At 35.1% G+C, this 12,622-nt stretch overlaps 1 protein-coding gene across 8 annotated transcripts in view; it reads left to right on the plus strand.

The window, feature by feature from the left end:
- LOC136036378 (protein N-terminal glutamine amidohydrolase-like) overlaps nt 1-8,932 on the plus strand; it is a 199,745-nt gene extending 190,813 nt beyond the window's left edge. For all 8 annotated transcript variants that reach the window (XM_065718557.1, XM_065718556.1, XM_065718555.1 and 5 more), the window contains one exon: nt 7,040-8,932. In XM_065718557.1, coding sequence (XP_065574629.1) covers nt 7,040-7,152 — 113 coding nt within the window. In that variant the 3' untranslated portion in view covers nt 7,153-8,932. The remainder of the gene's footprint in view (nt 1-7,039) is intronic.
- The last annotated feature ends 3,690 nt before the right edge of the window (nt 8,933-12,622 follow it).

Here is a 12,622-nt window from a genome sequence, read left to right on the forward strand (position 1 = left end):
ATGTTCTAGGATAAAAAAAATACTCAGTAAGAAACTAAACAGGCTCCAGCCTACTGTTTGCTGTGCCCACCCAGGGCCTTTTTTTGTGGGGCGGGGGGTTACAAAAAAACAGAAAACGCATAAAAGATTTGTTTATGTTCATTTTTGTTACGTTTTTACGAGTATAACAAGCATTTCGGTGGGATCTAAACCCCCTACCCCCCTGAATACGACCTTGTGCCCAATCTAAGGCAACGAAAATAAACTAAAAATCAAGTTAGAATATATTTAACAATAAGTCTTCCACATTACAAACAACGCTGTCCTATGACTATATTCTAAACTTGTGGGAAGGATGGGAGAGTTCGAATGTGATAGATTTGCGTTACGATGATCGTAATTCAATTGGACAGGGACAAAGAATGGAGGAATACCAAGGGAATTAGGAGGATCACCGTGGAGTTGACAAAGAACTAAGAAGGTACTTGAAAGAATACAAAAGGACACTAAACTAAATAATCTTCTAGTTGCTAGTGGTGTCAACTCAAGAACATTTAGGCGGGGGGAGGCAAAATTTTATTTCAACGTTTATTTGCGGTTGGTAATTTTGTTTTCTATTTTTACAATTGAATGCCAAAAATGCTGTTTTTGATTAAGAAGGCCCCGAAAAAGATGTTTTTACAAGTCTATGAAGGGTAAAAAATGTGCAGGGCAGAGGGCTCCCTGACCCCTTTCCAGTTCAGGCCTCTGTTGGCAACTGGTAGTCGCCAAGTGATTATTTTCCTGAATAACGTTTCAAGAAATAAGGAAAAGTTGACATCCAATAGTAGAAATAAGACTGGAGTAAGCAAGGAAAGTGAACTTTCAAAATAAATCCAGGGAAAATTACGAAAGCCGCGCATGTAAACGGCCCGTTTCAAACTGGTTAGTAGCAAGTGTTCTACCCCTGCAATAGTAAAATTTCCATACAAAAAAGGCATAGTTGGTGGTGTGTTTCATCACTCTTTTACTGCAGTCATCCCTATTTTTCTCTTTGTGTATCAATGTGTTAATATGCATGTATTACAGAGCTCATATGTTAATATATATTAAGGGCCTGCAACAACTAATGTTCCCCTTTAGAGAACTCTATGATAAAATCCGCATTTGCCATCGCTTCCCGCTATGCTGCCATCCAGTCAGTCTTAGTCAAACAGTTTGTGGTAACGAACCGTAAGGAGCGACCCGGCTCAATAGTAGCCAAAACTCTAAAAAACGATATTTTGATACTAATAGATACATCAAAAGAATCGGATTTTTATGTTGATTTTAAATATACAAGTTTCATCAAATTTAGTCTTACCCATCAAAAGTTATGATACTAGGAAAATTTGCCTTATTTTGGTAAATAGGGTGAAACAATCCCTTAAACGTCATAGTATCTTAACGAAAATAAAACCATCACATTCAGCGTATCAAAGAACTCTCTACTGATGAAGTTTAAAGTCCCTATCTACAACAATGTGGGATTTTGTATTTTTTGCAAGAAGACCGATCGCGGGTCCGTGTTTATTTTGTTTTTTGTTGTTTTTTTTTCCCAGAGGTGATTGTGTCGACCCAGTGGTCCAAAAATGTCACGAAAGGGCTCATTCTAACGATAATCAAAAGTTCTAGTGCCCTTTTTAAGTGACCAAAAAATTGGAGGGCACCTAGGCTCCCTCCCACGCTCATTTTTCCCCAAAGTCACCGGATCAAAATTTTGAGATAGCCATTTTGTTCAGAATAGTCGAAAAACATAATAACTATGTCTTTGGGGATAACTTACTCCCCAAGAGTCAAGGGGGAGGGGCTGCAAGTCACAAACTTTGACCATTGTTACATATAGAAATGATTATTGTGAAGTGTACAGACGTTTTCAGGGGATTTTTTCTGGTCGAGGGATGATGGTTGAGGGGAGGGGCTCGATGCCCCCTGCCTCCGCTGGCAATCCTGGATCAAGCCATGTTTTGGTAGATCGTTCTCGTTTCACGGTCCAGCCTAGAAAGTCTGCGTGCATAGAGCCTTGGTGAGGCTGCGACAACATCTGAGAACGTGGGAATGGTTTCATAGTGGATATCCTTAGCTTGGGGCGACAAGGTAAACGATAGTGGAAACTGTGTGGTTTAGCGCGGGGGTTCCAGCTATAAAAAAAAGCAACAATGTGAAAACATTTCAACAGTAACAATGTGCATAATATTATGTTTGACAAAGGGTTTTAATATTTTTAGTTTTTTTATCAGGTAAGGGACTATCAGCCGAAGATACTTCTTTTTCTGTTAGTTTTTTTTTTTTTTTTGCTCAGTGGTCTGCACACTTGAAAGCAAGCATTTTTAAAAGTCTTTTGTTTTTCCTAGGATTTGAGAAGTTAAAAACTAAATATATCTAATTTTGGGCCTTTTCTACAACCAGTTACATCTCTCCAGCCGTTTATCAAGGTAACTGTCAGTCATAGGGCACTGTTTCCACGGTAAAATCTAATTTATAATAAACTCAGCAAAAAAAACTTTCTATCTTTTCAACACCCTAATGAAAAACGTAGTCTTTACATCATTTTACACAAAAATATACTTAACTAAACAAGATTTTTGTCTCCATTTTTAAACATTTAATCCAGTTAATTTTCATACTACTCTTTCTAGTTGCTTATCGGTACTTAAGTACTTTAATTTTATTATTTTTTACCTGACTGGCAGAATTGTTCTCACTGATTCACATATTCATTCTTGACTACCTTTCTCCACTCAGTAAATCAAGATATCTGTTTGGTGAAATCTGTGAATTGCATGCTTCCAAGAATTAAAATATTGTTCAGTGTACATGAAGAAACCTCTCCGCATGATTTTGCGTACATTTGAATTTCCCTCTAAATGCGTTCAAAATGGCAAGCAATTTTCGAGTTCGTTTTCATTCAGTGAAAAGAGATCTTCTTACCATTGCACGGACTTAGAGAAAGAAAGTTGTCACTTTTTTCAATTTCTTCAATGAAAGTACCAAAATTAAAATGAAGTGGTCGTTTTTTTCGATTTGTTCCAAAAAATAAAAAATAAAAGTATTTTGTTCGGAACATACGCCCGATAGAGATATTTGTGTAAAATCTATGGGGGGGGTAGCAAAAAATCTAGGGGTCAGTTTACTGCAAAAAATTACTTCTTTGTAGTGCTAAAGAGTACATATACATACCAGCACAATAGGTAGGATGGGGGTCATGGCAATAGGTAGGAATGGGCGTCTGGTATGTTTCTGAAAAAAAAATTGTTTAGTGGAAAGGGAATTTAGAGATTTTCTTACTGCCATGTAGAATTTTGAGAAGAGAGAGTTGGGGAAAACTCTTTCATGAAGTGTACAAAGACTGTTTTCAAATTGTTTAAAGAAATTTTTACGGAAACTGTACTCCTTACAGGAACAATTTCTCATTGTTGTTAAAAGTTTGTGTGTCATGGTGGTTCGTTATTTACGCTAAAAATATGCCATCTCAGTCGTTGATAAACGCATCTCTTGAAGAAAATAACACGCTTTCCAAATCATCCCATGTTTATGATACAGGAACTTATCAAATACTTTCTTTATGGAAGTAGAACAAAAAAAAGTGTATTCCCATGCCAAAAGTGAAGCTAAAAATGCTTTTACCATCCATCCTATACGCTAATGTTTAAATCACACCTAATTGAAATGATTACGAATTTTCCAACATCTAATTGCAAATTTGAATAGATAAGTGCTGAAATATGAGTATTTGATTTAATATATATGGTATCTTATTCAACACGGATCAGTCTTCGCAAGATGATGGAGGTTTTGAATACATACCGAAATCATCCTCATTATATTTATGGCGTTGTCTGACTTTAAATACGTTTTTGGGTCAGCTTCGATGCAATCGTAAGATTTTAGAATTTTGACGAAGTAGATAGCTTCGATGTTGCAGTAATTGTAAATCCTGGTCTCTTACAGGCTTCTTGTAAGAATATTTATTGTATTATTTCCCGAGTTTTGCCCTGAGTCATTAAATTAAATTTGGAAAATATCGCGAAACTATTTGTTTCTTTTAGTTATTACTGTTCCTCCTTCAAAATATAGCCATATTTGTATTTCTATAGAGACATTTTACACCTATATTTTCTAGTACTATAATTAAAAAAATCAACAAACAAATTGCGTTAGTATTTAATAATTTCTCTATATCTATGTTGCTATCAACATTCCATCCCGAGAAAAATAAAAGAATCCGATTCATTCACCTAAGCTCTGTCTTGTGGAACTAATTTTGAACTATCAAACTTTTCTGTTAAAGTAGGAATTTCATTGTTATTCATTCCTGATCCTGTTCTGATAGTCCGAATTTTACTTGTAGATGTCTTTTGTTCAATTTTCTTACTCCTTATCCTACTCCCCAGGTCTGAGGAAAATTCTATTTTCAGTAAGAAGAGCTTTAATTTCGCTGTAATCTTTATGTATTAGTGGTGCTACCTACTTTTCATCTCTAGAAAAATAAAGACTGGCCCGATTTACTTAACTAAGCTTTATCTTGCGGACACGTTTTTAAGATGTCAAACTTATCTGGAAAGCTGGTCGTTCCTTATCCTCTTTGGAACATATATTAGCAATACTATCCCCTTGATATCCTTGTCTCAATTATTTTTTAACTGAACAAAAAATTGAACGAAAGACATCTACAAGTAAAAGTCGGACTATCAGAACAGGATCAGGAATAATTATCATAGATCAGGAATTAATTAAAGAATAGGATCAGGAATTAATTAAAACGACTCTAGAAAAATAAAAACTAACCCGATTTATTTAACTGAGCTTTGTCTTGCAGACACGTTTTTAAGATGTAAAACTTGTCTGGAAAGTTAAGAATTTCATTCTTAGTCGTTCCTTATCCTTTTTGGAACATACATTAGCAATGATATCCCCTTGATATCCGTGTCTCAATTATTTTTTTACTCCTGGCCTTACTCTCCAGCCATAAGAAAAATTCTATTTTGAGTAGAACCAGCTTTAATTTTCTTGTAATCGCTATCTGTCAGTGGTGGCATCTGCTTTTCTTGGTAGGAAAGTGTAAATGATTCTTTTAATTAAGCTCTTTGTTGCGAAACTCATTTTGGAAGGTAAAACTTTTCTGTTAGGCTAAAAGTTTCACTGTTGTTGATACCTGATTCTGTTCTGATAGTCCTACTTTCACCAGTAGGTATCTTCTTTCAATTGTTTTTAGTAAAACGATATTTAATTTTCCAATAATTATTATCTGTTTGTGGCGCCAAATACTTTTCATCGTTAAAATAATAAGAACAAGCCGATACATTTAATTAAGCTCTTTTTTGCGAAACTCATTTTGGAAGGTAAAACTTTTCTGTTAGGCTAAAAGTTTCACTGTTGTTGATACCTGATTCTGTTCTGATAGTCCTACTTTCACCAGTTGGTATCTTCTTTCAATTGTTTTTAGTAAAACGATATTTAATTTTCCAATAATTATTATCTTTTTGTGGCGCCAACTACTTTTCATCTGTAAAATAATAAGAACAAGCCGATAAATTTAATTAAGCTCTTTTTTGCGGAAGGACTTTCGAAAGATAGAACCCTTTCTGTAAAGCTAGAGATTTATTATTACATTCTAAGAGCCTTTTTATATCCAGAATGTAATTTTCTTTTTCTGTTATTAGGGCAATAATTTCGAAAGTTTCTTGAGTTTTCTGTAGTATAGTTTTGTTTATGGCCTTTTAACAATCTCCTCTTAATGGAACATAACAACTATTTCCTCTTTGCTCTTATTTCTCTCATTTCTTTAAAGAAGTGTTATATACAAACAAGACGGAATTTAAAAATGAAAAAATGTCAATGTCAAATGTGAAAACACCCAAATATCACTCGTAAAATGTAGTGTCATTGCTTTTCATGTTTATCACAATGGTCTCCAGAAGTGTGGATGCGAAATACTCAATTTGTGCGAAAATTAATGAGCCAAATTATATATTCGAAGGATCTTTGTTTTCATTTTCAACCCGTTTCAGTCAATCAAGCTTATATTTTTGTCACAAATTTGCTAATATGTGAGACCCCTTGCAAACGGCCAGTTGCTTCCAAATTTTTCCGGTATATGCACTTTCAATGAGTGAACAATGAAGCAACCTCAAAATGTCAACCTCTTGTATACTCCTTATTGTATAAATGACATAAGATTAGCGGTGGATTGGACATAGTAAAAACCATAAAACCAACACTATTATATAAAACTGGCTAGCGCATCGGGAAGGTCATTTGTCTCGGTTCATGGGAATTTATGTTCGAATCTTATACAAGACAAATTTTTGTCTTAGAGAAGAATAAACGTTTTTTAGTGTTAAAGATGTCTGAAGACTTGTTAGTTTCAGAGAAGACTAAAAGTTGAAAATAATGTATATATTGTTTTTTAATTCCTTTTCAAAATGGACTAAAGGCAGAAAATAACTATTTCTCAAGAATCTGTGAATATAAATGAAAAAAGGGGGCGCAAAACAGATTTTTCTTTGCACAACTTAACCTTTAAAAAAAATTCCTCAACTTACCGCCATTTTTCATTTACACACTTATAACTTGCATAAATTTGGTAGGTATATATGCCCCTCATTTTCAATTACGCTCAGAATCTCGAGAAAAAAATTCCTACTTTAGTCCATTTTGAAAAGGATTTTTTTATAACTTAAAATTATTAATAGAAAATACATTTTGAAGTATCCCTGGGATTTTCCAGTTCCACGTCTATAGGAAGACATATATATATAAAAAAAAAAAATCCCAATATCTATTATGGAATGACTTATCTTGTATAAAAAATCATACTTTCGTTAATAGTCGCTTACTTTCCTCTTTGCTTGGTTATTCAGGTGCCGTTTTAAGTTTTAATATACATCCCGCAAAATATTGCTCCTGTCATTATACGGAACATCCTTTACATCAAAACATGTTAAGACTAAAGGGCTACCCCACTCTAAGAACCGAAATCTGCTCTTAAATTTTGTCTCGACTTCGAACCGAAAGACTAGAATTTTCTTTTCCTTTTTAGGATCTTCTCACAATCTGGACGATTTCGTTTCAATGGAGCCAAGTAAATCGGGTTTAGGTGAAGTATATACCCTAATGGACTTCGTACGAAAGTTTTACACAAATCTCAAGTGATCTTAAAGATAATTAGTGGTGGTGGTAAACTATGCAGTGAAATGAATTCAAGGACTCGTTTTTTTGAAATTTTTAAAGCGTTTCGCCTCAATAGCTTGTGCGTTTTTTTTTCCTTTTTGTTATTATGATTTTAATGGGGTGCCTGAAAGTGATGCGCTCAATATTGTGTATTATGACGTTGCACTGATGCGATATAAGCCGATGACCTAGAAAATTAAGCATTCAAAAATGAGAACCAATTGACTCCGGATCGCAGATAGTATATAATACTGATGTCCAACTAAGAATTTCTTGGCCACCGGTAAATTTGGTGCTGTGGTCGCCTGTCTTGAATTTTTTCCAAAATGTTTTTATGGATGCCGTCTTTACAAAAGAAATTCAAGAGAGTTAAAAAGAAGCTATCAAATAGTCATAAATTCTTTTTGATGACTCGTCAGTTTTACTTTTATGATTGTTTAGTAAACATTAATTGATTGTTTGGATAATTTTATCATTTAATAAACATGGCAACACTGTTTTTAATTCACAATGCTATCATCATGAATAGCTTCAAGGCATACCTAATACCTGGCTCCTCTTTTTAGTATTGGAGGATAGACCAGTTAGACATTTGCATTACATCTTTTTTGTCTGTGTCGAAGATGAGATCAATATCACTTTCAGATTAGTCTGAAATAGACCAACCACTTCATCAACCTCTTAAATTGTTTGAAAGTTTTTTCAATCAAATTTTGTGCCTCGTGCTAACTAATGCGAGTAAGATGGTTTTCTATTAAATGAACCTGAATTCGGGAACTTCATCGAAAATATAAGTTTTGTTGATTGGATTAGTTATATACTTACATAATTATTATTTAATTTTATAATTAATTAATTTGGTAATTAATTACGTGTAATTTAACCGATTATAACAATGATGAAAAGGGGGACTGTTAAACTTGGAAAATAGGGGGGGGGCTGAAGTCTAATATCGTCGATTGCGAAAGTTATGGAACTCAACCAAGGAATATGTAAGTTAACAGATACTTGGGGTATTACAACTCATATTCCCTAAAGTTTTTTTTAAATACAAAACTAGTACGCTCAGTAAAGACTTGGTATCATGGAAATGCCTTGTGCAAAAACAAAATTAATATAGGTGGAACTTACTTGTCGTCATTTAATATTGACCATACTCCAGTTCAGTGCCCACACGTGGATTAACTATGATAAATCAGAAATTATCAAGGGGTAAATAACTTACGGATGGTTCGAGCCACCAAAGATAAATTTGCTTTGATAACTCAAGAAATAGATCTTTTCTTCCATGGCTATACATTATTAATAGAATTCTGTTCTAAAATATCACAAGTGCAGATAATGGAATGATCCCAATAAATCCAGTAGTGGCACTGACGTCATCCAGTCTCAATTTTTGAGCAGTCGGTCCGCGAATTTTTCCCCTAATTAATGACAATTTTTGCCCATATTGCAATATACAATCCTTTTGAAATTTTTGTTAAATAAAGCTTTTGTTTAAATTTTGTGTTTTTGTTGTTTTTTCCATTTATTTGGCTTTTTAAAGTAACGTTCGATTAATTTTTCTTGGAGTTACCACTTTGTGGTGCTATAGTGCTGACATTTGATTGGTATATTTGGTGCTTGAGTCGTTTAGCGTACCAACTTTGCTTTGTACTTATAAATTAGAATATATCAAAACTTTTTGTTACGTTTTTCACTTTACAAAGTTTTGCTTCAGATGTATTGGAATTTATGTAGTTAAATATAAGTGAACACGGTCTGTCTTTGTTCGAAAAATGCGCATCTTATGAATACCTTAAGGAGATAGATCGTTCAACGTATGGCAAGGGACGCTAAAGAATCATCTATTTTTCTTTTTCGATGCGGGGATGTTTGGGTTCTTTTGGATTGCCAGAATTTGAATTGCATAGAATTAGCCCTTCACTTTGTGCCATAGTCATGGCGGAATTATTTCTGATCAAGCACCAGAGACACAAAACAGAGTTGGTTTCCGCTTCAAAGGGTGGAAAATAAACCGGTTAAAGCAGTACAACACCTTAAACATCATTTTGTGAGCCTCAGTGTCAGCTGACCGTTAATGATAAAGGATCCATTATCGAATTCTCTCAGGGTGGTAGCTACCATTGCCAGCTGTTGAGAATTCAGGATTTGTCTGTGAAAGTTGACTTATAAGACAGTGAATTTTATTTTCCCTTCGTCGCCTCCTTTGTTAATCAAAGCGGGTGCATAACAGGGAACTCCCAAAGCGGCCAAATTACTAAAATGATAATTCCTTTGAATTGATTTTTACCGTTTGTTGAACAGGTATGTTAGGAAGTTTTAGCGACTACCCTCTCCTGAATGTTAAACAGAAAATTCTGCTCCGCTAAATCGTGAAAAAAATCATTTCGATTTTTCGAAATCGAGAAAAAAAATCATTTTTTGTAATGATGCAAGTTTCATTAAAACGTATTGGCTTCTAATTTTTATTCGGATCTCTTAGCCAAGCTTTACAAGTTATGTCAGTTCCGTCCAATCAGTTCTAAGCAGTTGTCCACATAAACTAAAAAAATTCTTAACAGACGAGATAGTGTGATTCTTTAAGGCAGTGGTTCTCAACTTATATAGACACTCTACCCGTTTTTACCCACATAATATTTTAGGTACCCTTTCTCACTTATCGGTACTAAGTAAACTATAGCTAAAAATAAATAAAATTGGCCAGACCTAGAGCTAAACTATTGTTTGATTATTTTTGTTAGCCGGCCACCTACCCTTTAAAAAATTGAGAACCAAAGCTTTAAGGTGTCGTATGGCCACAATATAACCAGATAAAGATTGACTTCTTGTCACAATTCTTTAAGAACGATTCCTGAAACAAAGGGGTGGTTTAGCTGAATAAGAAGCTTTTTTAAAGAAGTAAAAAACTTTAGCGTAGAGAGCGAGGTATTGAGGCAGGGGTATTTCCCCTCACACACGGTATAATTTTTCTTCGTTTTAGATTTTATTGTTTCTCCTTGCGTTCAGCTGAAAAAACTTGTTTTTTTTAATTATTTAATTACCTTAATCGGGACACATCAATAAATGACTACTTGTGGAATAGCTTCATTCGAATCTTCGTTACAGTATGGAAGAAGTTGCCAAGAAAAGGGCCCTACAAATGCGTCGACAAATGTTAAAAATACATTTTGACAGAATGCGGCACGTTTATGGAGCGGGACGACCAAGGTATGCCGCTTTGTGAATTTTCGCTCATTTGCCTGATAAAAATGAAATTTTTATAAAATAATCGTAGGAAGTTTCTTGAGAAAAAAGACTCGTTTGCATGCCTATTTAAAGAAGGATATAAGCACTGCATGCAATGGTGTAATTTTTTAAAATCCTAAGGGATGGGGGGCAAAGTTAGAGCCAATTTTTCCAAATCAAGTGAAAATGGCAGTGAAAACTGAAAAAGACATACTAAAGAAAAGTTACCTGTTTGTCTGGATACTTGAACTATCCAGGCTTATCTTAGTTTTGACAAGATTTTTTTGCAGAAACTTAATTTCAGTTAGAGGGGGGGGGGGGTAAACTGAAGTCTGAAAGGACAAACTTGGGTATGTTGGGTGTGGAGGGGGCAGCTGACACTCCTCGCCCTTGGCTCATAGTAAATACGCCCCTGACTCCGTGTATCTTCTTTCAAGTAAATATTTTAAACATGAAACTTAAAAATGTATCAGCTAAAATCCTGTTGGTCGAAAAGATACATTTTTTAATTCTAATTCGAAATAAATGTGAATTGAATGTTTGTCAATACGAAGACGTTTTTCTTTTAGGATTACGTTAAACTGGCTGTGGAAGCGAAATTTGACTTATGTCTGAGCTTAGTTTAAGGAGCAAATAACCGACCAAAGGATATCACTCCCTGGGACCTTTGCTGATATCAGTGAATTTTAGTTATAAGCTTGGGGTCGCTGAAAAAAAGCATCGCTATTAAATGCTACCCTCAAAAAGTATATAAACTATGTACATCATTATCATTTAATATTTTCAGATGGTTTTCAAGCCTTGTGATTATTTTCGCATGTGAATCATGGGGTAGGTAACTTTAAATTTCAGTTGCAGCCCTGAACTAAATGGTATACCTGATCTTTTGTATGATCTGACACCGTGAATCATGAACAAATTTTCAGGGAAACTTGTGTCTTCTAACCTACCGCATAGATGTTTTGTGCGTCAGACAGGCCTGTGCTGGCCTGGCGGAACACCGGGAAAAGTCCCAGTGTACCCTTCTTTTGCAAAGTAATAGCGTCCTTTGTTTAAAAAGACAACATTTTAAAAATGTATTCATTTTTTACCGTCGAGAAATTAATTTCGTGGGAGCTAGTCTGCGGCTGGGTGCAATTTACATGCTATTTTATGGTGTTTGTCCTTCGTTTTCCTTAACTAGAAAACCAATGGAAAAAGTATTGTTAATCGAAAATTTGTCAGCCTTTCAGGCTCTGACGCCAAACCGTTCGTTTGTGTTAGTTAGCATGAGCTTAGTGCAATCGAGTAAAATATGTGGACAAGCAATGTGGTGGTCGCCCTCTGTAAATGGGCTGCGGTACCACCGTCAGCCTTCTAATTTCATCGAATTTTAGTGAGGCGGTCATCTGCTAGCGAGATGGGGGATGCAGGAGCGCTAGTGATGTAGATTTTAAATGAACTCCCCCAGCTTTGCTTTTGTTTGAGTGTCACGTCTATTATTTGTACTGTATCGTGCAATCTGCAGTCAACTGTCGGTCGGTTTCTAAAGGCAAGCTGCTCCAACGAGCGATCGTGTCGACAAATCTGCTTTGCAAGCTAAAATACTTAAGTCAATTTTTTTGTTCTACATGGGACCAGAGAACATGAAGCCTCCAAAGCACTTTAAGAGTCTGTCACTTTACTCATGGCTGCCAAACATAAAAAAAAATCAGCTTATGATTTACTTGAATATAACGAGTTACAAAAGAGCAAGCAAAAGGTAATGGTTCTATGCTGCTGGACACAAAAATGGATATTTCGGGGAATGATCAGTGTGTATTTGTGGTCCTGTTTGTCATGGGTGTGAAGTAGATAAAAGATTGCTGTCTTTAAAATGTGTTACATCAACATCGGCAGAAATACTGCTAGTTTCATCAATAGATGCTTTTGACGAGGTGAGAATCGCCAATGAAAATTGCGTAGTGTATGTTCTTGACAGGGTATCAAATATGAATGGAGCCACAATAGTCTAACTACCAAAATAGCGAACATCGTACCAAACCATATTCACACTTGGTGTTATGCGTATGTATTAAACTTAGTGATACAGCACAGATCCTTCTTTAAGCTATTTTGTTTTATGGTTTGATAAAAGAAGTCGAGGTCCTTTTGAAGGAATTATTGAAAATACGACAGATGTATACTAAAAAAAAAATAGTTTACAAGCTAGGATCCATTGGAGCTACGCGTTGGCGCAGACGAA

This window comes from Artemia franciscana, chromosome 15 (genome assembly GCF_032884065.1).
Source record: "Artemia franciscana chromosome 15, ASM3288406v1, whole genome shotgun sequence".
Lineage (NCBI taxonomy): Eukaryota > Metazoa > Arthropoda > Branchiopoda > Anostraca > Artemiidae > Artemia > Artemia franciscana.